This window comes from Labrus bergylta, chromosome 8 (genome assembly GCF_963930695.1).
Source record: "Labrus bergylta chromosome 8, fLabBer1.1, whole genome shotgun sequence".
Taxonomy (NCBI): Eukaryota; Metazoa; Chordata; class Actinopteri; order Labriformes; family Labridae; genus Labrus; species Labrus bergylta.
Window position 1 is genome coordinate 10,574,206 of NC_089202.1, and position 21,127 is coordinate 10,595,332.

The window sequence follows — 21,127 nt, forward strand, 5'->3', positions numbered from 1 at the left end:
GAGGCAGCCATGCATATATTTCCAGCCTAGTTGATGCAACACAAATACCACAATCACTTGTTTCATTCTGAATATTGCCTAAAACAACCTTTCCGTAGAGTTGTGAACACCACGCACGAAATCCAGTTATGTCTGTGGGACTTTCCTGTTTTTTGTTATTTCTTATTACATTGACATTTTTGACAAGGTATACCACAGAAACTTAGACAAAGCGAATAGAGACAGAACTATAACAATATGGACTGCACAATAGAACATTCTGGTGTATGCATTATGTAGTTTATTATAAGAAAGAGAGAAGAGCAGAATACTTGAGAGGATGAGGATGATAATTTAGATTCATGTGGATCCCAGCTGGGAAAGGTGAAAGCTCTGTTCCTGTGGATATGGGACTGCTGTTTAAGCCTTGGGAAAATAATGATCAACAGGGGAATCTGGATTCTATAGGAGAAGACGGTGACCTTTTACAGGAGAGAGAAGAGTCTTTCCTTTTCCCCCAACCGCAGCAGACAGTACACCATTATACGATACGATAAGATAAGGTACAATATAAAACGATACATGGTGCAGTATGTGCCGTATGATCCGATATGATACATGAGGCGACGCCTGCGAGCTAGTTCAGGCGGACAAGTTGAGCTGCACTGATTTCCCACTTGACACACCTCATTCTCAACAATCACCTGACAACACCTTCTGACAATTTGCGGTCTATTTAAGCTGCTAGGTTTCAAGTCTCTTCCTCTGCCCTGTCATTGCCAGCGCTTACCTGCATCCATGCTTTGCTATTGTTTTAAACTCCACCACCCCAGCATCCACCTGTAGGCTCTGGCTAGCAGGTTTAGGATTCTATATCATCACTCCTCAAATTTCTGCATGTAAAATAATCTGCGAGGGGTGATGAGGTCAGAGCCTAGAAGCCGAACACAAACTGTGTTCTGCTGATGCTGCTGCAATAGTATGACTGGAATTATGGTATGATACGGTTTAATACATTAAAGTACTATACAATATGATACAATATAAAATGATACAATACCATAGAATAACATCTGATATGATATAATATGACAGGGTATAATATAGGAGAAAATGCAGAATGAAAGACAGTATGTTACCATACAAAATGAAATGCATTGTCTTTGTGTCCATAGGGCCTGTTTTCTTGCTCTTGCTGGTTGAAAAAACACATATTAAAACCTTGAGAAAAGGATATGCCACTCTGGCCTTAAACACACACACTCCAGTGGGAACAGCTCTCAATAAAAAGACTCCTAAATAACCACAATCATGACACAGTTGGCCCTGCCTGCCTTCAGATCAATGGAGTATCTTGCAGTGATGCCATCTGACATGTTCTGTATTTTAAGCTATACTTGAAATCAAATCAAACATTGGGAGCTGGTTTTGGCTGCTGTTGCAGACTGTGATGAACCCTGGTGATTACGGGGCCATCTGCTCCCAGTGTGCCCAGCTGGAGGCTGGACCGCTGTAATCTGGACTGATGAAGCCTGAGAGCACAGCAGCCATGTTTGAACATCTCTGCAACTAAAAGAGTCGGTCGTAATGGTGGTGGGTGATCAATTATTAAAATTAGAAATTTAGTTTCTTATTCAATAAGTCACTCAGCAGTCATATGTGGTTTACAGTGGGGAAGCTATAGAACAATACATCAAACACAATGCAATTTTTTCAACTCTGCCCATCAGTCTTTTTCTTAATAGAAAATTAATGGCTTCAATTAGCCATTAGTCAGTGATGCAGAATAATGAGTGTCAATGTGCAGAGCTGGACTGCTTTATCCTCCTTTGTCCCCTCTGCATCATGAGAGCCTGGTGCACTAATGTTGCTCCTCTCTAATAAGTACATGCCACACCAGGAAGAGGAGCCTGATGGAGCCTATGAATAATTAAGCAACATGATTACAATGATGAATGCTCCCAAAACTATCTGGCCATTTAGCACCGGCCGAGGGAGGGAGAGAGGCCAATTGCAGAGTGTCAGGCAGTGTGTGAAAGCTGTTAGGGAGGGAGAGGGAGACAAGAGGGTTATCAAGGATAGGGCAGATTTGGCTGGATGTAGCTCGGCCTTGGGAGGAGGTGGAGGGAGGCGAGCGAGGGAAATAAAGAGAAAAAGGAAAGGAGGGGCCCAGAGAGCAGGAAGACACCCACTATTCAGCCATCTGTGCCGCAGAGTGACACAAAGACATGGAAATGATTGTTCGTGTGAGTGTTTGTGTTTCATACATGCATGGGATGTGCATCCATGAGGCCTATTTGTACATGGGTGTGTTTGCTGTAGGAGTATTGGAAATTTGACAATCCATATCGTAATACCTTTCAGGAGCAACCCAAGATAATCAGGCCTTTTAAGACAGAAATGACGAAGCGTGTAGTTATGACAGTAAAGTATGAACTAGCTCACAGCAGTTCTTAATTTCATTTTCCAGCAACAGAACCTTATTCGATATATGGGAAATGTAATGTATTAAAGCATGTAAACTCTAGCAACACTTGAGTACTGTAAAAAACATACAATTAATGTGTTACATTTTGCTTCCTTGAACTTTGACTCTCCCTTCCCCTTATAACATCGAACAGTATAGTTGTCATCATTTGACATATTTAAGGTGGAGCCCGACAGATATATCAGTCAGCCAGTATTGTTGGTCCAATACTTGCCTCCCATTTCAGCCTCTCACAGATATCGTGCTTTTGACCAATATGTTTCCCAACATGAGCAGACATACATTATTTTGAAGTGGGTATAATACAGCAAACAACGCTTTGGGTGTTTTAGAAATGTTTTTTTTCATCACGTGATTTGCAAAGTACAACGTACAATACACTCAACAGTATCCGCAGCACATGTGGCAGAGTAACAAAGCAGACCGTTATACACTCAAAAAGTGTTTAACAATGTACTATAATAACATTAAATTGTCTTTAGTGGAGTTTTTAAAGAAAGCAGCCTCCTTTGTTTTTATGTATAGATATAGGGATGCAAAATTGACACACATTTGTCTTAGAAAATATCTGTTGTCATTCTGGCCCTCAGATATGTTTATGGGTAGATGTCTTAAATATCCCATATCTGTATAGCTCTAGACAAAGGAACAGTCAGAATTGTTTTAATTTGTGATCACGCTATACAGAGAGAGAAAGCCGAACAAGGAAAACTAAACCGGTCCTTGATTCACAAGGTGTGGTTGTTTGGTAACATTGGGAACATTGTCACTACACAGTGTATTTTAGGGTGTTGGGATATCCCAGCACTGTTGCTGAGTGGGGATGAACTCGTCAGGGGTCTGATGGCTCGTAGTATTAATCAGATGTCAAGCAAGCTGCCTTCATCGTATCTTCGACTTGAGAGTGTGTCTTCATGTTTTTGATTTAAGAACTGTCCCATAAACATACAACTCAGAATATGTAACACATGTAAGAGGATATAGAAAATAAGAAGTATCTATGGCAACACAATGATTAGGTTAACAACAACCCCTCGCACGACATGTAACCTCCTGTTCAGCAGCACTAAAAGTCTCTGAATATACTAAAAGCCCCTGATCCATTAATGACATGCTTCCTACAAAAGTTGACAAATGAAGGGTGGGCTCCTCCTCTCCTCTTCTACCGATCCAGCTTGCCTGCCAGGGCCAGGAGATTGCATCATTACAGAGGATGAAGTCATCCTGCAACATAAGGGTGGAACAGGTGTTAAAAATTTAATTAGAACAGGGTGGAAGCTGCTGGAGGAACATGTAAATGTACTGCCCTGGACCCAGTCCAAACCCTGACTGACAAAAGCTTTTATTTTTGCATGATTATATCTGATGTAGTCTGTAATTTAGTTGGCTACACACAATGCAGGGTCATTTTCAAACAGAAAGGATGGATTTGGAAATATAACTAACCCATATTATGAGTGCATCAGCTATTCCTGGCTCTAAGGGATCACTTAGTTTCGCTCAGGTGTCTCTGCTGTGGAGGTACTCGTGTGATTACAAAAAGAAGCAGCACAGTCAGAAGCAGAAAAGAGGAGGGGCGATTATCAAGGGAGAAAGGGGCAGAGAACCTGCAGTGAGAAGTCAGAAAGCACATTGATGCTTAATATCGCCAGGTCTTTTTTAATGAGTAATCTGCAGTGGGGGGCTGTCGGACCACCAGGCTGTCTGTCTGTTCAGCCTCACCAGCACCAGGACATGCTATGTTTGGTATGTTTAGTAAAACTCCACTTCATTACCAACCCCTTTGAACCCCTGCAACTGCCTCTTCATGCCTGGAGACTTTATGCTACAAAGATGCTTCAGTACACTTCAGAGTTTTCTCGTTGACACATGGAAGTGGCTCTGCAACTTGTTCTTTGCTGGAGAAAAAGTGTGACAGATTGTGTGGCATTGCTGTAAAGCCAGCTGGATTAGTGTGCCTCATCTGCTGATGGAGAATATTCAGAGAGACTTCAACTGCCATGCTTACTGCACAATAGTTTGAACGTGCCAAAGTGTAATTGGCATCAAAAAAAGGAAATGTGCCTTAATGCAGACATCAAAAATCTCTCACTGGTTGTTTTCAGGCCAAAGAGAATTACAGCAATAAACAGTCAATTAAAAACATGACCAAAAGCCGTTTAAAAGAAACAAAATAATTTGATTTACTCACTGTTGCCACAGCTATTTTAAGATGCTAACCAGAGCCTAAGCCTTCATATCAGGGAACTTTGGACTACTAATCTGTATCTACAGATTAAAGGGAACATTTCTGCTAAAGGCCTCAAAAATTTTGAAAAATGTTTCAGTCTTGTTGGTCAGTAACGTTGGTTATAATATAATGTTAAATTTGAGATAATATATGAACAAATATGACATTAAAACATACATTAAAAAGCACGTCAACGTTGTAAATCATCTTCTGAAATGGTTCAATGCTTTGTTGCATCCCTGGAGGTTGAACACAGTGATACAATATCAAAACACTAACAAGCCTACTTTGCAAACTGATGTTTAGTGTAATATTGACTTAGTTCAACATGTAATTCTAACTAGTTATCATGCTAACTTAAGCACTTACCTGGAACATGTGATGTCATCCTTTCTCAATTTAAAACCTCTATCCTTTCTCAATTGAAACCGTCTATTTAATCATAAACTCAATAAGAATAAGAATGACTTAGGGTAATAAATTATTTAGGGGGTCATTTTCTGATCTATATAAAAATAATTAGACTTTTACATCCAGAGGAGCCTGTGCCTCGGCCCCTCAGCCCCCTGATCCTCTGGGGACAAACTAAACAATTTATTATTGCAGTGCATTCAATTGTGGTAGAGATCATTTAAACTGGAGTAAAGGTTGGACCAACCAACCAACTGATAGTCATTGCCATCCATCGAGGCGGGCTACCTTCTTTGTCTAATGCATTATTCATTGTTACCTACCTACCATCTTCAGGTGCACTATTTTGTTGTGTTTATATTCAGTCTGAAAACTGAGTGTGGATACATTCTGATTTGTGTTTTTTTCATGTAATGATTCCATAGCAGCCTCGCCACACATGAACTTACTGCTATGTTTTCCACTCCTATCAACAACATCTTATTCCATTTGAAAATCTCATTATAAAGACTATTGGTCGGCTAACTAAACATATCTTCTTAACTGTCGTGTTGCACAGTGAACATCCTTTGTTCTGTTAGTGTTTGAGGATAGATCAAAGAGATAACAATGATTTGTGATCTATGACTCAAGAATGATGGCCAAGGTGCGAGTAACTCAACTGGACAAAATGTAAACAGCCCTAGTTTTTTTAAGCATTAATTACCTTATCTTTATTGTAAAAAAAAGCTATATCTTTATTGTGGTACATTCATTAGGTTTCATGGGATTAAACTTGATTGGATGAACAGAATATAAAAAAAAGCTTTCTGGAAACAAGCACATGCAGTGTTACAACAACATTTTTCTCAGGAATGAACTCCCGCTTCTGTCATCATTTCTGGTATCAAGCACGGTCTTGCCACATGTTTCCCAGACTCCTCAGAATTGCGTTTATTGGTTTCCCATAAACAGAGGTCCACAGTCGTCTGACCTACACAACATGCTTTGTACATAAAAGCGTTGAATTTCACAATACATGTTTCTATTTAAGAATTAAAAATAGGATTGATGCATTCTGACAACAGACCGGGATATTGTTGTGAGAATATAATGGCACAAAATGGCACAGTAAAATGAAAGAAAGGCACTGTGTGGCATTCACACAGCAGAACAAGAGTGTGTCTGTGTGACATAAGCCTCTCACTGACGTTTATGTGATGCTGCGATGTAGTGCAGGAGGAGCAGTGATCACATTCCAAACTGGGTCAAAAACAAGCGGGTTTTCTCCCGCAGTGGATGGACAGACTAAGAGAGGAGCCTTAAACAATATTTAATGTAGTGGTTATTGTGATGGAGGGAGATCTTAACTGCTCTCAGATCAGGTTGGAGATTTGGGTGTGCAGCCTTGCCGTGCTGGAAGGTCAGGGCTTCAGGCTCCTGATGGACTAATATTGATTGGGAGAATGTGGCGTTACAGTTGCAGTCGCTCAGCATTGATTTTCTGCAAGTGCAGTAGTGGAGAGCAGGCAGAAAGAGAGAGCTGGACCAGGGGGAGCTGCCAGGTTATCTTCTCAAATGTCCGGATGTTTTTTTTTTTTTAATGTTGCACTGACCTTCCCTGAGTCAAATAGATATGTCTATGTAGACATTAGATCAGCAGCTACACTGGACAGACTGTTACAGTAGTTTTAGAAGCTTATCCAACAATACAGTTAACTAACAAAAAGCTCCATTTAAACACAGTCAGTGACTAAGTCTTCTCTTTTTAACCTGTGAAACAAGAAGGAAAGGAGTTTAACATAAATATCTGTTGTCTGAGGACTTCCTAGAAATCATAAATCAACAATGTTCAGAAGCATAATATAATCCTGTTTGATATTTCAGTACATTTTTCATGCCGTTGTTTCCTTTCATTTTACCCGTGGGCAGTTAATTAACTTGCAGAGACTTGAATCTTCCTTGAGATGTGTACTTCATCACACCGGAGGTGTCAGATGACAAGTGCTGACAGACAAAGCTCCAGCAATGATTCAGCGGGCAATTATCTTGAAAAAAATAACAAACACACAAATGCAAACAATTGGAAATTAATCACAAAAGGTAAAAGGAAACGATGATTTTTTTCATTATGCCCTTTAACAAAGAGAGTTATTTATGGTAAAACTTGAGCATGTGGCAGACTTTCAACTACAACTACCACAAATTATGACTTTTGAAAACACATACCACTGAGCTTTATGTTTACAGGACATGATACTGGTTTTGGAAACATAGGGATTACTATGATGTACATTCTGAAGCAACTTTTTAAGCCTCTTCTATTTGATATTAAAACAATATTGGCAAATGGAGTTGAGCTTATATAGAGCTTTTCTTCAGTGGGAGCAAATTGGGGTTGAGAGTCTTGCCAATGGACACATCCTACATGTGGCTGCAGGAGCTGGGGATCAAACCCCAAACAATTGTGAAAAACACTCACATAAAAAAGAGGCATATAAAAGAGGTAAATGTATTCATGGATCAAATAACTCTTTTGGGAAAGGTCAGCAGTAATAAAAAAAAAGTGGATGTGCAATTTGTAAGAAATCTGCTTGGACACGCAGAAACACAAACTCCTCTTAGCGTAATTATAATGCATAGACTGCTGAGGGCTTATTATATTTATTGTACATTTTACTCCAAGGGTTTTATATATTTATTTTATTCTGTATGAATTTTAATTAGGACTTCAAACACTTGAGCTCGGGTCGGCCATAGTAGGGCTTCCCTTTGATCAGGCGTCACTCTCCCAGATTTTCTCTCCTTCATTTCTCCCCTTTGGGCATCTTTGTTCTAATTGGCTCAGCGTCGCCTGTCTTGTCTGTCGTCATAAGGTCTGTCTCTCTGTCTGTCAGCACAGATGAAAGGATATGAGATATATGTAGGGCCCCCAGGGTGCGGGATGCCTTTTTTTGATGAATTTCAGGCTTGGACAGTAAACATTATGGCAGTTCTCCGACGTCAATGTTGCTGTCAAATGATGCACGAAGAAAACCAATATCTTGTGACTGTGTGCATGTCTTATGTCGACATTTTTGCACCAGCGATGACTCAGACGTCTAAAGGAACCTCATATACACTTCTGATTTTCATCTGAGGACTCCATGCCTTTTTTCCTGCAGATAAAGTCTGTGCTGTTTCTAAAGCGTATTTCTCTCTACCTCACCTCCCCCTTCTCCTCTATCTCTTCCTCTCTCTCTGTCTCAGTGCTGTGTGTTAATGTAGTGAAGTGGCACACCAGTCAATGAGCTTGTATTAACACCTGACTCCCAGCCCTAGCTGCTGTTTGTTCCTCTTTGCGGGGTCCCATGGGCCCTCCCCGGAGCAGAGGCAACATATCGCGTGATCAATAACAACATCCAAGAAGGCAGCTGGAGGAAGAGAGGGAGAGACCGTTTTACATACTCTCGTTTGTATTTGTGCTTTACATCGTCTTTTCCAACTCAGTGCTCTGAGGAAAAAAAGATTCATAGGCCACCACCAGTCGAAAAAAGGAGTTTGTTTTAATGGTTGTAAGCATTGCTCAGATTCTAACACCAGTGTTGCTATACTCCGCTCTGATGCCACTTCAAATCAACAAATAAACAAGTGACAATAAAAAACTACAACAGTGGGGTGCTGGCAGAGTTTGTAGAGTGAGCAAATAATCAGCAATCAATGTTTTAACCCATTAAATTGTTAACTAATAATTAGACACCATTTAATACCCTGTGAATTATTAGCTGTCATGTGTGGGGCTTTTAGTTCAGCATCATGTGAAATTTAAATGCTTCATCATTCGTAGTAATACCAAGCAATTTAACTTTTAATTTCACTAAAATGCCACCTGCTATTTTTTCATTCTTTATCAAGTTATATCTAATCTTGTCTCAATATGTATTTTTTGAATCACACAAGTATCAAAAGGGATACTAGATACTCAAGTCTAGCTATAGGATTCAGTATCAGAATGAAAAAAAATGGAACATCTCTAACTCTTGTTGTCATTCTCTTCTTCCATCAATCTTTTCTGAATTGTAGCTTTCACAATATCTGTTAATGTTGGCGGTCTGCAGTAGTTCTCCTGTGCATTTACTTCTCCCTCCTCTACATTCTCACTTCTCTGTTTCGATCTGTCTCCCTCACACTCTCTGGCACTCTTACACTCCTGCTCTAATGTTGGATGGTGCTAGAGTGCATTTAGGAATTATGTGGTCCCACCCTCCCTGGATCAGCTTCAAACAACATATTATGTGCCACTGTGTTTGTATCGACTCCTCCTCACCTCTTATGTATTTCTCTCTCTTTTTCTGTGCTATGCAGGCTCTGGCCATGACCGAGGTGAACGGGCCTGTTGCCCAGGTGGCTGAGCCACAGATCGCCATGTTCTGCGGCCGTCAGCTGTTGCACATGAACCTACAGACGGGCCAGTGGGAGCCGGATCCTCAGGGCCGCCAGGGCTGCTTCAAAGAGCCCAGCGAAATCCTGTCCTACTGTCAGGAGGTACATCCTGAACCTTTCCAGGGAAAAAATATAATCATGAACAACAGTAATAAATATCACACTGGATCAATTCTTGTAACAGTAGCATTATCAAACTCCGATACAGATTTTGAAAGGACGTAGTTTTAGAAACTGAAGGAAAATCAAGTTAAATATCATATTCTTTCCTCTTATTTGGTTTGTCTAATTCCTCTCCTATTAATCTATATATTTAACCATATATAGAAGTGATGGTGACTTGTTGAAATATTTGACTATTTCATTCATGCCACAATCTACTTTTCCTCCTCTGTTTAATTTATTTGTGTACTCTTTCATTATCTTATATAATCTTCTGTGAGGTAATCAATGGTACACATAACCCCGACATACTCCTCCTTCAAATATAATATTCAAAGTAAAGGCAACCAAGCGCCACCTGCAGGTCAAAATAGACATTGCAGCTACAGAGAGCAGCAGCCATAAGCCTGAATGGACTGTAATGCGATTAGCCAACACATTATGCAGCTGTGATTAATTTTTGTCCTAGATATTCTCCTTTTTCCTCAGAATATATTTAAACAATCCTAGTGTGCATTATTATCCATAAACACAATATGAGCCTGCACTTGGAATTACTGGCCCACACTTTAAACAATAATAGTCAGATGTCTAATTGGAACAAGGGGTTCATATAAAGGCCTTACACAGCTTTGTAGTCTTCCTCCCACTGACTGTGTCCTGCTCCCTCTCTTTCCTTATGATCCCTTCAAACCTCCTCTCTAACCAATTTCTCCTCTGTCCTCTGCTCCTCTGTCGTCATCCCTCTGTTCTGTCCATCCATCCACCTGTTTCTGTGTTTTTATTGTCCACTGCATGTACCCGTTCATCCAGGTGTACCCAGCACTCACCATCTCCCACATAGAGGAGTCAAAAAGACCCGTCACCATACCCGCCTGGTGTAAGAAAGGCTGGGGCCACTGCCAGACACACCCCTTCATAGTGCTGCCCTACCGCTGTCTAGGTAAGAACAACACACCTCACGGCCATCAGACAGTCACTTTAGCAAGAAAACACAGAATATAGAAGAATGTTTTTTTAATTTTTAGATTGACTAAGCCTGAGGTATAATGCCGTATGTGTCCTCAGTGTCATGACATCTCTTTTATAACATAAAGTTTAAGCTTTTTTTTTTCTTTTTAATATTTGGCCTTTGTTCAGATATGGGCAGTGTTTACACGAGGAGAGGGCAGAGGAACAAAGGGGTCAGATTTCAAACTATGTTGCAGTTATTCTTATTTGATCATTTTAGGAAATATGATATCGGTCTATTTGCTGATCATTGCTATTTGCTCATGTCCATCCATAAAGTTACACTTACCTATGTTTAGCCTAGCTTAGCTAAGATACACTAGCAACACAGGGATAGCAGCTAGCTTATTTTGTTCAAAGGTAACAAAATCCACTATAACCAGCACTGAGAAAACTCACCAATCAAATGTTTTAAAACTAAGGATTGAGAACGTTCTCTTATACTATTATTACTTTTATAAAATAAACATGTGAATGTAATTTGTTTGATGTAATTGTCCTCTCATCTAACGCTTAGCCAAAACAGCCAAAATCATATTTCTAAATATCAGATCACAGATAACATGTTTATTTCTTTATGGCTCAACAGAAACATTTGTAACAACATTGTATTTGAATGTGTTGGTTCTTCATAGGACATTCTTTGTAAACAGAACATTGTCATGAGCCTGTATAGTGTTTTAATGGAACTGACATGATATCTAATAAAACTAAAAGTGACACAAACGGTGAATCAATGTTAGAGCTGGGAAAAAAATATCTTCATGCCTATTCTACAAATACATAAGCTTCTGTAAAAAGATGAATGTGATTTTAGTAAACAGACAGTAACTGTCTATTTTTAACCACTAGGGGGCAGAAAAGTGTCAGATAAAATACAGTAATGATCAGAGTCAGTCTGGATTCATGAAGCATTTTTATTTTGTGCACTGCACTGTAGAACTGGCTCTATCTTAACACTCTCTTTTATATAGGAGCCCTAAAGAATTAAACAACTGAGTGTAGGATAACTGTTTTAAAAAGAATAAATACGTACGTTATAAAGCATTTTTAGTTCAGCATTTTCATTAATGTTTTCATTTGGATTCATGATCTTATTAATAAATAACTACCAGACTACTGAAGCTGCAGTATGTTTGCTCAAAGTGCTCCAACATTACACTTCTATGCTTTCTGTCAGTTCTTATTTATGGACTAAGTCCTCCTCTAACTACTCTGTTCCATAAGCATTCTTCCTTTTATTATTAAACCACAAAGTGCATGATGTTTAATTTTCAAACACTCAAGTCTACAGTAATAATGCAAGTCTCAAGTCTAACTTTTTACATTGCTTTCATCTCTTCTTACATTGACCTCATCTTTTCCTCATTCCTAACCCAGAGGGCGAGTATGTGAGCGAGGCCCTGTTGGTGCCTGACCGCTGCCGTTTCCTCCACCAGGAGCAGATGGATGCCTGCGAGAGTTACGTGTATTGGCACAATATTGCTAAAGAGGTGAGCAGGCTGATAAAAGGAAGTTGCAGAAGTTTAACATGTACGATAAGATGATCAAATAAATGTTTTCTGCCACATTAAGCAGGGGGAAGATGTTTTCTTAGAACATTCACTGATTCATTTTGATTTCAGAATGAGCTCTCCTCTGTGTTTTTTAAAGCCTCTCCAGTAGTGAGTTGTTGGAGCACTAGGAGACGAGACTAGACATGTCTGGACAGTGTTGTGTTATGCATCATATGAGACTTATTTGTACGCCTACCTGATGTGTTTGTTGCAGAGGAAGCCTCCTCTGCCACCTCCTTTTAACGTGTTATATTTGGAGAAAAGTCCAAACTCTGTTTGGGTTTACTGAAATTGATTCCCCTGTGAGCTTAAATAAGAATAACTTCAATTTCACTATACACAATTTCCTTAAATCTTTGGCTCTATGTGTGTTCTTTAAATCTGTGGATCTGTGTTTGTCTTCCCCTCAGGAATGTGCTGCTGAAAATCTGGAGCTCCACAGCTATGGGATGCTGTTGCCATGTGAAGATCACTTCCGGGGGGTGGAGTACGTATGCTGCCCAGGCCGAGGGAGCTCCACCGGGAAAGGAGAGATGGAGGAAAGAGAGCTCCCTGCCGGTCCTCAAACCCTCCCAGCTCAGACCAGCGCAAAACACAGCTCTATGTAAGATGAAACAACCTGACCACACACACGTGTTGGAGAGCGAGAGAGAATGTGTTTGTCATCATCAGATTGTTACATTTTTTTTCTTCCCTGCAGCACCCAAGTGACAGCTCCCACTCCGAGCCCCTCTCCTGATACCGATGTGGACGAGGCCGATATGGAAGAGGAGGATGAAGAAGTTATGGAGGAAGAGGAGGAGGAAGAGGAGGAGGAGGAGGATGAAGTTGACGAGGATGAGCCAGAAGATGAAGAGGAAGAGGAGGCGATCGCTGTGAAGGATCCAGTGGAATATGAATACCCCATTGACTCAGGTCCGTACCAGACATCAGACTATCTGGACTCCTTCTACTACGAGAAAAGCCACAAACCCACCACCTCCGCTCCCCTGATGAAGGGCGACAGCTGTGAGTGTGCCTCGTTCTGTCTGTGAATCCTGCTCTCAGTGAAAAGACACTGTGGTTAACAAAGCAGACAGATGACTAAATAACTACTGGCAGAGTCACTCCTGCTTTCTCAGTTTTAACAGTGTAACTTAAACTGTTCAGATCACATCTCCTGCACTTTTTCAGCAAGAAACAGGAGAAGAGCTCGGTTTTCAGCTGTGCACGCAAGCATCTTTTTATAAATACATTCATGAGCTGGTTAATGTATTCACACCCACATCAACCCCCGCTTTAACAAGGTCAAGTGGTCAGGTTTCAGGTGTTTGAAGCAGGTGGAAGATTTGACACCAAAAGTCTTCAGAAAAGATTAAAAAAAAAAAAATTATAATTCACAGTTATTCAAAAATTATTTTTGTAAAAATATATCTTAATTGTTATATGGGCAATCTTTGCAGGTGTTTAGGAAACACAGTAATACAGGAAATACAGTAGAAATACTGGTATCATAATTATATCATATAACTTGACACATTTTTATTTTGAATAGAAGAAAAGGTTAAAAAAAAAATGCAAAAAAAACATATGGAAATAATGGTAATAAAAAAATAAATTCTTGTGCATTTGATATTAATGTCTTCAGGGATTATCTTCATTGAAACCAATTACAGCAATTTTTCATCCAAATAAATGGAATTTATAAGTCTAAGAAGGAAAGCCACCAGGCTATCTTCAGACAAACTTAACTTAACTTAAACAACTTAACAACTTAAATGGCATTAATTAATGAGGACAATTAATATATAAATGTCAGTTTTGACAACGCAGGGTCTTCTTCAGGGCTTGGCTAGATCCACTGACATCATCAAGTGGCCTGGTGGCTGATTGACACTAGCATACATTCATAGATCAGAAATGGTGAAAATAAGGGGATGGATATGGCCTAGCGGTTAGGACTCGCCCCATGTACAGAGGCTATAGTCTTCCAAACAGGCGGCCCAGGTTAGAATGGGACCTGTGGCTCTTTTCCTGCGTTTCATTCCCCACTCTCGCCATGATTTCCTACTCTATCCACTTTCCTGTCTATTTTAAAAAAGCATAAATAAAAAAGCAGTGAAAATAAGGAATCTCAAATTATATTTCAAATAGTAGATAGATGCTATGGTCCACTAACAACAACAAATACATGGACAAGAATAAACAGCCACATCATTTAAAAAATAAATAACGACAATGAATTTAATAGGACATACAATGATTTCAAGATAACATTGTAATATAAAGATATGATATGAAAATCAATAATTTAATCAAGGAAGGATTAGTGGACCCAGACTTTATTAAAGAAAAAGCCTAAAATCGATCTCCTCCCTGAGTCCTTGGTTTACCATTACATAAAGTCTATCCCTTGAAATAAATATGTACAGTAACATATTCAAACAAGCGACACACTCACTGAGCAAGTCTCGAAGGACAGTTCTTTTTCATATTAATCGGATGTATTGCCTTGAACTAATCCTCAATCATTGGTTTGAGTTTTGAGTTTGGTTTTAGTGGTTTTCTAGTAATGCCTTCACTTGAATTTGAAATAACAATGAATGTATGCTCACCATGAAGAGTAAGCCATCTCTATACGATATATCAAAGCAGGATGGGGTCAATCATTTCAGTGGTTTCAAACCATTTTCATCATCAGTTTCCTTTCTGTTTACCTGTAGCTTTGATTAGCCTCAACTTTAGGTCCTTAGGCTAATTCTGTATATTTACAGTGACTCTTCTTGGGTTTGTAAAGAGTCCAATCTTCCATCTAGTATTACACCTGGAGTTCATTCTTTTTTTAATCATTTTAAAAATTTCTCCACTGAGTTGACCTTCCCCCTCTCCTGCTATGTTCTTGGTGCTCACATTTGAACCAGGGCTGTTCTTGTTAGTGGATGATAATTGCTTCCTGGGTCTTGCAGTCTGACCGATAATAATCACATCTGCTTTTTGTCTTCCCCTTTTAGTGACTACACCTCGCCCCACAGATGGTGTTGATGTTTATTTTGAAAAGCCAGTGGATGACACTGAGCATGCCAACTTCCTGCGTGCCAAAACAGACCTGGAGGAGCGCAGGATGAAGAGAATCAATGAGGTGACTTTTACAGGGTTATGAACAGGCTAATAGCTTTCTCTTTTTTTTTTTGGGCCGTGTTGGACTTTTGACAGCTGATTCATTAATGTGGGTTGAGACTCCCTAATCTATTTCTGAGAACGACAGGGGCGATGGCCTGAACATGTTCTTCCTTCATGCGGGCGAGCAGATCAGTGTAGTACAACAGGAGTGAAAGTGTTATCAATAAAGTACATCCTACATACAGCATACTTTGCAGTGTTTGTGGTGGCAGTTTCCTTCATGATAGAAGTTAAGGGTTTATTTATCACACTGCATATCTGACCATGTTTGCGTGTGTATGTCTCAAGGCTGCATGTGAGATATGCTGTTTCAACCTCAGGCTTGGTTATCACATATCAAGGAGGCTTCATCATTTATCAAGCCATCTCGCTCAGCAGTGTTGAGGGGCATCATGTTTTGACAGATGTAGACTGGTGATGAGAGTTATTCGATATAAAGAATCATGAAAAATAACTGTATCATGCTTGTTGGTTTTTATACCAAACATTTCTTATAACTGTCAACATTTGGTGAGCTGATAAAAAGGTGTTGTATGGACAACTAGTGCCCCTTTTTAAAGAGTAGTCCAGCATTGGAAATTCACATATTTTTTATTTTGTGAAGAAGGTCCTGTCCTGGTAGATAAATGTGTTTCCTAAAGTGTCACATGTTCTTTCTAGTCTTACCAAACAGCGTATGAAGAGTGGTGACACTGTGGTGCACAGTCATCTTACAGACTAATGGTCTGTATCCACTGTGACTAAAGGTGACCTTTAGTTTAGTTTATTCGTTTATTTGAATCGGGGACAGTGTCCAAAAAAAAAAAAAATTAGTCCCAGAAGAGAAGAGATGCTTTGTATCAGATTTAGCTAGCTAGCTAATTTCCGTCTTTTGTCCCTGGGGTTAGATAGATAAATGACAACTTATACACGCTCTTAATGTAGACATATGGTACAGCCAAATCTTCTCCTGCCTCTGTCAGTGTGCTGTTTATTCAGGTCAGATCATACCACTGTCTCCTATTCACACAACGATGGAGGAGGGGATACTTCTACAAAATCAAAATATTCTGTGTTTTTAACTCCTTAGATCATGAAGGAGTGGGCAGAGGCAGACAACCAATCAAAGAATTTGCCAAAGTCAGAGCGCCAGGCCCTGAATGAGGTATGCAGAAAACCTGCTTTACGAGCTTCAATTAAATACTTGTCAAATGTACTGTGGCAAAGTACTCATCTCTAAATCTGCTTCTTTGTCTTTGGTGCACCAGCATTTCCAATCTGTGCTGCAAACTCTGGAGGAGCAGGTGGCTGGAGAGAGGCAGAGACTGGTGGAGACTCATCTTGCAAGGGTGGAGGCCATCCTCAACAACAACCGACGCCTGGCCCTGGAGAACTACCTGACCGCTGTACAGTCTGATCCCCCTCAGGTTAGTGCATCAAGGAGAGCAGAGGAGAGGAGACAAGACACACAAATACATGTTAAACCCTGCAACAAGCAAATATGTTTGTTTTTTAACCAGAGGGATACATTGGCTGAGACACAAAAAATACAATGGATATTAATAAGTATAAAGAGTTTACAATGTGCTTTGAAAAAAGAGCAACACTACAGAAAACTAAACAATGAGGCCAGCTGAAGCAGGACCATAAAGAATCCATATAGAATCGATAGAATCAATATAAACATAAACCAAGAGGACAACGAGAGACAGAATAAGATGGAAGATGGGAACTGAAGGAGAGGAAAATCAAAATCATTTAGATGAGTACAATTAATTTAAGATTAGCTCACAAAAACTTTTTAAACACTCGGTTTGAAGAAGTGCTCTCATAGGTGTCACTGATTCTGAAAGCCACATCTCCTCTGGCAGGTTGTTCCAAAGCCGAGGGACCCTGATGGCAAAAGCCATGTCCCCCTTAGATTTAAGCCTTGTCTTTGGAATGACCAAAAGACCCTTAATTGAGGATCCAAGGCTGTGGGCTGGCTCATATAAGGGTCAACATTTCAGCTTGATTTCAAGACATGCTTAAAATGTAATTAGTAATATCGGAATCTTAATTCAAAATCTTGGGCAACTTTTTTTTGATATGTGGTACAAAACTTTTTTTATTTTTTTTTAAAACCCTTAAGTGCACCGTGTGGCATTTCCTGACTCTCTGTCTCTCTCCATTTCTGTCCTGCAGCCGGAGCATGTGCTGCAGGCTCTCAAGCGCTACATGGCTGCAGAGCAGAAGGACCGCAGGCACACACTCAGACACTACCAGCATATTGTGGCTGTCGACCCCCAGAAGGCTGAGCAGATGAAATTCCAGGTGCGTGTGTGCGTGTGTGCGTGTGTGCGTGTTAGCGTGTGTGCGTGTGTGCGTGTGTGTGGGAGAGAGAGTGTGTGTGGCTTCTGAAATTATTTCCCTACGCTCCTGCTTCAGAGATCTGAGGCTCCATCCTGCTGACAGTGAAACATGCAGAACATTTTGTGCTGAACAGCTAGTACATGCCTCAGAGAAGTTAATTAATACTGATCTCACAGAGGTAAACCAGCTACAGGTCCTCTTTTCATTACAATTTAATCTCAGCATCCTTGCGATTCTTATTCATATGTATCGAAATCCTTTTTATTTGCTAAAAAAATCCATTTAGGGTTTTTTTTTTTTTCAAGTCAAAGTCAAAGTCAACTTTATTGTCAATTTCAAAATATGCCAGACATACAGTGGAATCGAAATTTCGTTTGTCTCCGTCCCGCGGTGCAATACAACCAAAATAAGGTAAAATAAGATAAGGTAAAATATATAAATAAAATGAGGTAAAAATAAGATAAATAATATTTACAGTAATAAATTCTAAATTGTCCAAAAGGTACAAAATGGTAAATTAAATTAAATTAAATTTAAAGAAAAAGTGAACTTGTGCAATATGTGCAATGTGCAGTAAGATATGCAGTAAGATTTGAAGATCTAAGACCTGTTTTATAAAGAGGCCCATTCTTTAACTCTGTTGGCTCTTTCTTTGTTCATTTTTAACCATATTTGTATCATGCAGGTGTACACACATCTCCATGTTATTGAGGAGAGGATGAACCAGAGTCTTGCCCTGCTGTACAAGGATCCCAACTTAGCAGAGGAGCTGCACGACGATATCCGTAAGCCTAAACGTTATCACCCATCATTTCACTAGTTTTTGAATCTAAAATCCCTGTGCATTAATTCAGTCTATTTATGCATTGGCTTATAGAGGAGCTGGTCAAGGCCGAAAGAGGCGACATCAGTGAGCTCATGACCACCTCCTTCTCCGAGACGCGCACCACTGAGGAGCTTCTGCCTGCTGAGAGCGAGGAGGAGAAGGATGATGAGGAGGAAGAGGAGAGAGCCTTCCAGAACAGGCCTTACCCGCCCCGCGTTGGTATGTAACCGCCTAACACTCATAAACACACACAAAAAAATCCAACATCTTTCAATCTCAGAAGCCACTGGCAATCATTGTGCATCATCATTTGACAGACGATACATACCTCTGGGAACACATGCAAATGTCTTTGTAATTCTGGTGAAGCGGGCAAACTTCTTTTTCCGTGTGGCCGTGTTAACATGTGCAACGTAAACACTGTCATTTCCTGGTCTATAACATCCCTTGGAGATCCCGTTCATGTGTCGATTCTCAGTTAAACGCCAGAATATTCATTATACAGCGGCTTTTTTCTGGATTTTGTCAGCGGCATGAGCCTGCAAAAGAAACCAATTTTCTTGTCATTTATTTGTAATTAAAAGTAATTGAATTTGCCAAAATAACAACATCCTGATGCAGATTTATACAAAGTGAAAAGTCAAGCTATGTCAGGTCTGTTCTCAAGAGGAGAAGAAGCCAACTTTTCAAATATTTGTTTGTTGAATGGAGGTCACAGTGATCATTACTAATGTGTTTCAGGAAGTCATGAAACGTTAACGCTGATTGTCTTTTGCGACATTGACGTCAGACAGATTTGTGGCTCAAGTTTGATGGTATAATCAAGATGGGCTTATTACCTTCACTTTTATGCAGATATGTTTATAAAGACAAATAAATGATCATTAGAGCACCGGCTTTGGGAGCTGGTGAGTCATCAGTGCAGATAACCTTCCTGATCTTTGCTGTCAGACACAAACATTCCTGCATACATTTGTGTGTAGAATCTGTACATTCACTATATTGTTTCAGTGGCATGTGAATGGATGTACAAGTTTTCACTGGCTGATTTTCTTATTAATGCTTCTGTCTCTCTTTTATTCTCTCTAAAGAAGTGCAGTCCAATAAGAAAGGTAATCTGCTATTCCATGTCATTAAAGCATTGAAGTGTACAAAGATAGAATTTTTTTTTTTACAGCTAAATGTTTAATTCTATTTTCCCTCTATCCAAAGCGGCTGCAGTTGATGAATATGATTACACCACATCTGAGAGAGGCCCAACCTATGAATATGAGGAAAAAGTAAGTAAATGCTAAGACAATAAAAATATGTGCTTTGTTTGGGGTTGTCATCTTTTTTTATTAATTTTGGCTCATTCCCGCCCCCCTCAGATCAACACGTCTGTGGAGCTCAAGCAGGTGGTCAACAAGCCTCCTGAGATTGAGCGAGATGAGCTGGTGAGGGGCTGAATATGATATAATTATCGTCTTGCATTAGAAAATAATTAAAGAAATGTTTTTTATTTCAGATTAAGTTACCTATTTTATTTTGCCCCCTTATTCAATTTCCAACTGCACATTTCTTTCTGTCTGTAGCAACCTGATGCCTTGGAGACATTCAACCGTGGCGCCATGGTGGGGCTGCTGGTGGTGGCTGTGGCAATCGCCATGGTGATGGTGATCAGTCTGCTGCTGGTGCGCAGGAAGCCATACGGCACTATCAGTCATGGCATCGTAGAGGTACGATTCCAGATAGGCCTTTTATCTAAGCTGAAACACTCTTAAAGAAACACACACCAGTTGTCTTTGCCTTAATAGTGTAACTAAAAGAAGGACGGATATATTGTAGACATATTTTATATTTACTGATTGTAAACGTTATATATATACATTTAAAATATCATATTTATTTTCTTCACCTTAAGCTATCTGTTTTAACATTTATTAAAACATTGTAAAGGAATGGAAAATCAAAAATATATCATCTCCTTGTGCTTAAAACATTGATATGATACATTAAGTTAGAGTATTCTCTGTGAGTTATATGGGAAGATTTATACCACTTTTACATTTGCATGGTAAATATGAAGCGCTGACAGGTTCTGTCAGAAGGAGAGATATTCTCTGACGCCTGCCTAGGACTCATGGGTTAGCATTAGCCTTTGACAGGACCTATTGATTGATTGACTCACAAACAATCCTATAATCTTGTATTCAGACATGTGGAGCATCGTAATGTTTTTCTGTTGGGTTAGGGAGAAATGAGTGGCAACAAACATCTGATATCTCTATGTAACCAGGTACAAAAAAAAGTAAAATAATTTAAGTTGTAAAAAAGGTACAGGTTAAATAAAACTGACTTAAGCAATGGAAGTAGTTTAGCAGAATGTTTGCCTTGTTTCCACTCTTTATGTTTACCTAAGCTAACTTGCTGCTAGCCTTTGCTACATACTGTACTTCAAATACAGATGTATGGGGGTGTTGATCCTTTTATCCAATACTGAGTGAGCATCAAAATAGGTGTTTTTTTTTAGATGATTTCAGCTAAAGTTCAGGAGCTTAAGGCCTAGTGGTGACACAAACACCCTTCTTGCC

The 21,127-nt window shown here is 39.6% G+C and overlaps 1 protein-coding gene across 4 annotated transcripts in view; it reads left to right on the plus strand.

Moving 5' to 3' along the window:
* Window positions 1–21,127, plus strand: part of aplp1 (amyloid beta (A4) precursor-like protein 1) — a 38,193-nt gene that overhangs the window by 14,004 nt on the left and 3,062 nt on the right. For 2 of the 4 annotated variants that reach the window (XM_020637380.3, XM_020637381.3), the window contains exons 2-16: window positions 9,432–9,611; window positions 10,485–10,614; window positions 12,063–12,175; window positions 12,649–12,842; window positions 12,939–13,246; window positions 15,229–15,356; window positions 16,467–16,541; window positions 16,645–16,803; window positions 17,561–17,689; window positions 18,414–18,513; window positions 18,606–18,773; window positions 19,646–19,666; window positions 19,767–19,834; window positions 19,925–19,990; window positions 20,129–20,272. In XM_020637380.3, coding sequence (XP_020493036.1) covers window positions 9,432–9,611; window positions 10,485–10,614; window positions 12,063–12,175; window positions 12,649–12,842; window positions 12,939–13,246; window positions 15,229–15,356; window positions 16,467–16,541; window positions 16,645–16,803; window positions 17,561–17,689; window positions 18,414–18,513; window positions 18,606–18,773; window positions 19,646–19,666; window positions 19,767–19,834; window positions 19,925–19,990; window positions 20,129–20,272 — 1,983 coding nt within the window. The remainder of the gene's footprint in view (window positions 1–9,431; window positions 9,612–10,484; window positions 10,615–12,062; window positions 12,176–12,648; window positions 12,843–12,938; window positions 13,247–15,228; window positions 15,357–16,466; window positions 16,542–16,644; window positions 16,804–17,560; window positions 17,690–18,413; window positions 18,514–18,605; window positions 18,774–19,645; window positions 19,667–19,766; window positions 19,835–19,924; window positions 19,991–20,128; window positions 20,273–21,127) is intronic. The other 2 variants (XM_020637382.3, XM_020637383.3) reach the window with 2 other exon arrangements.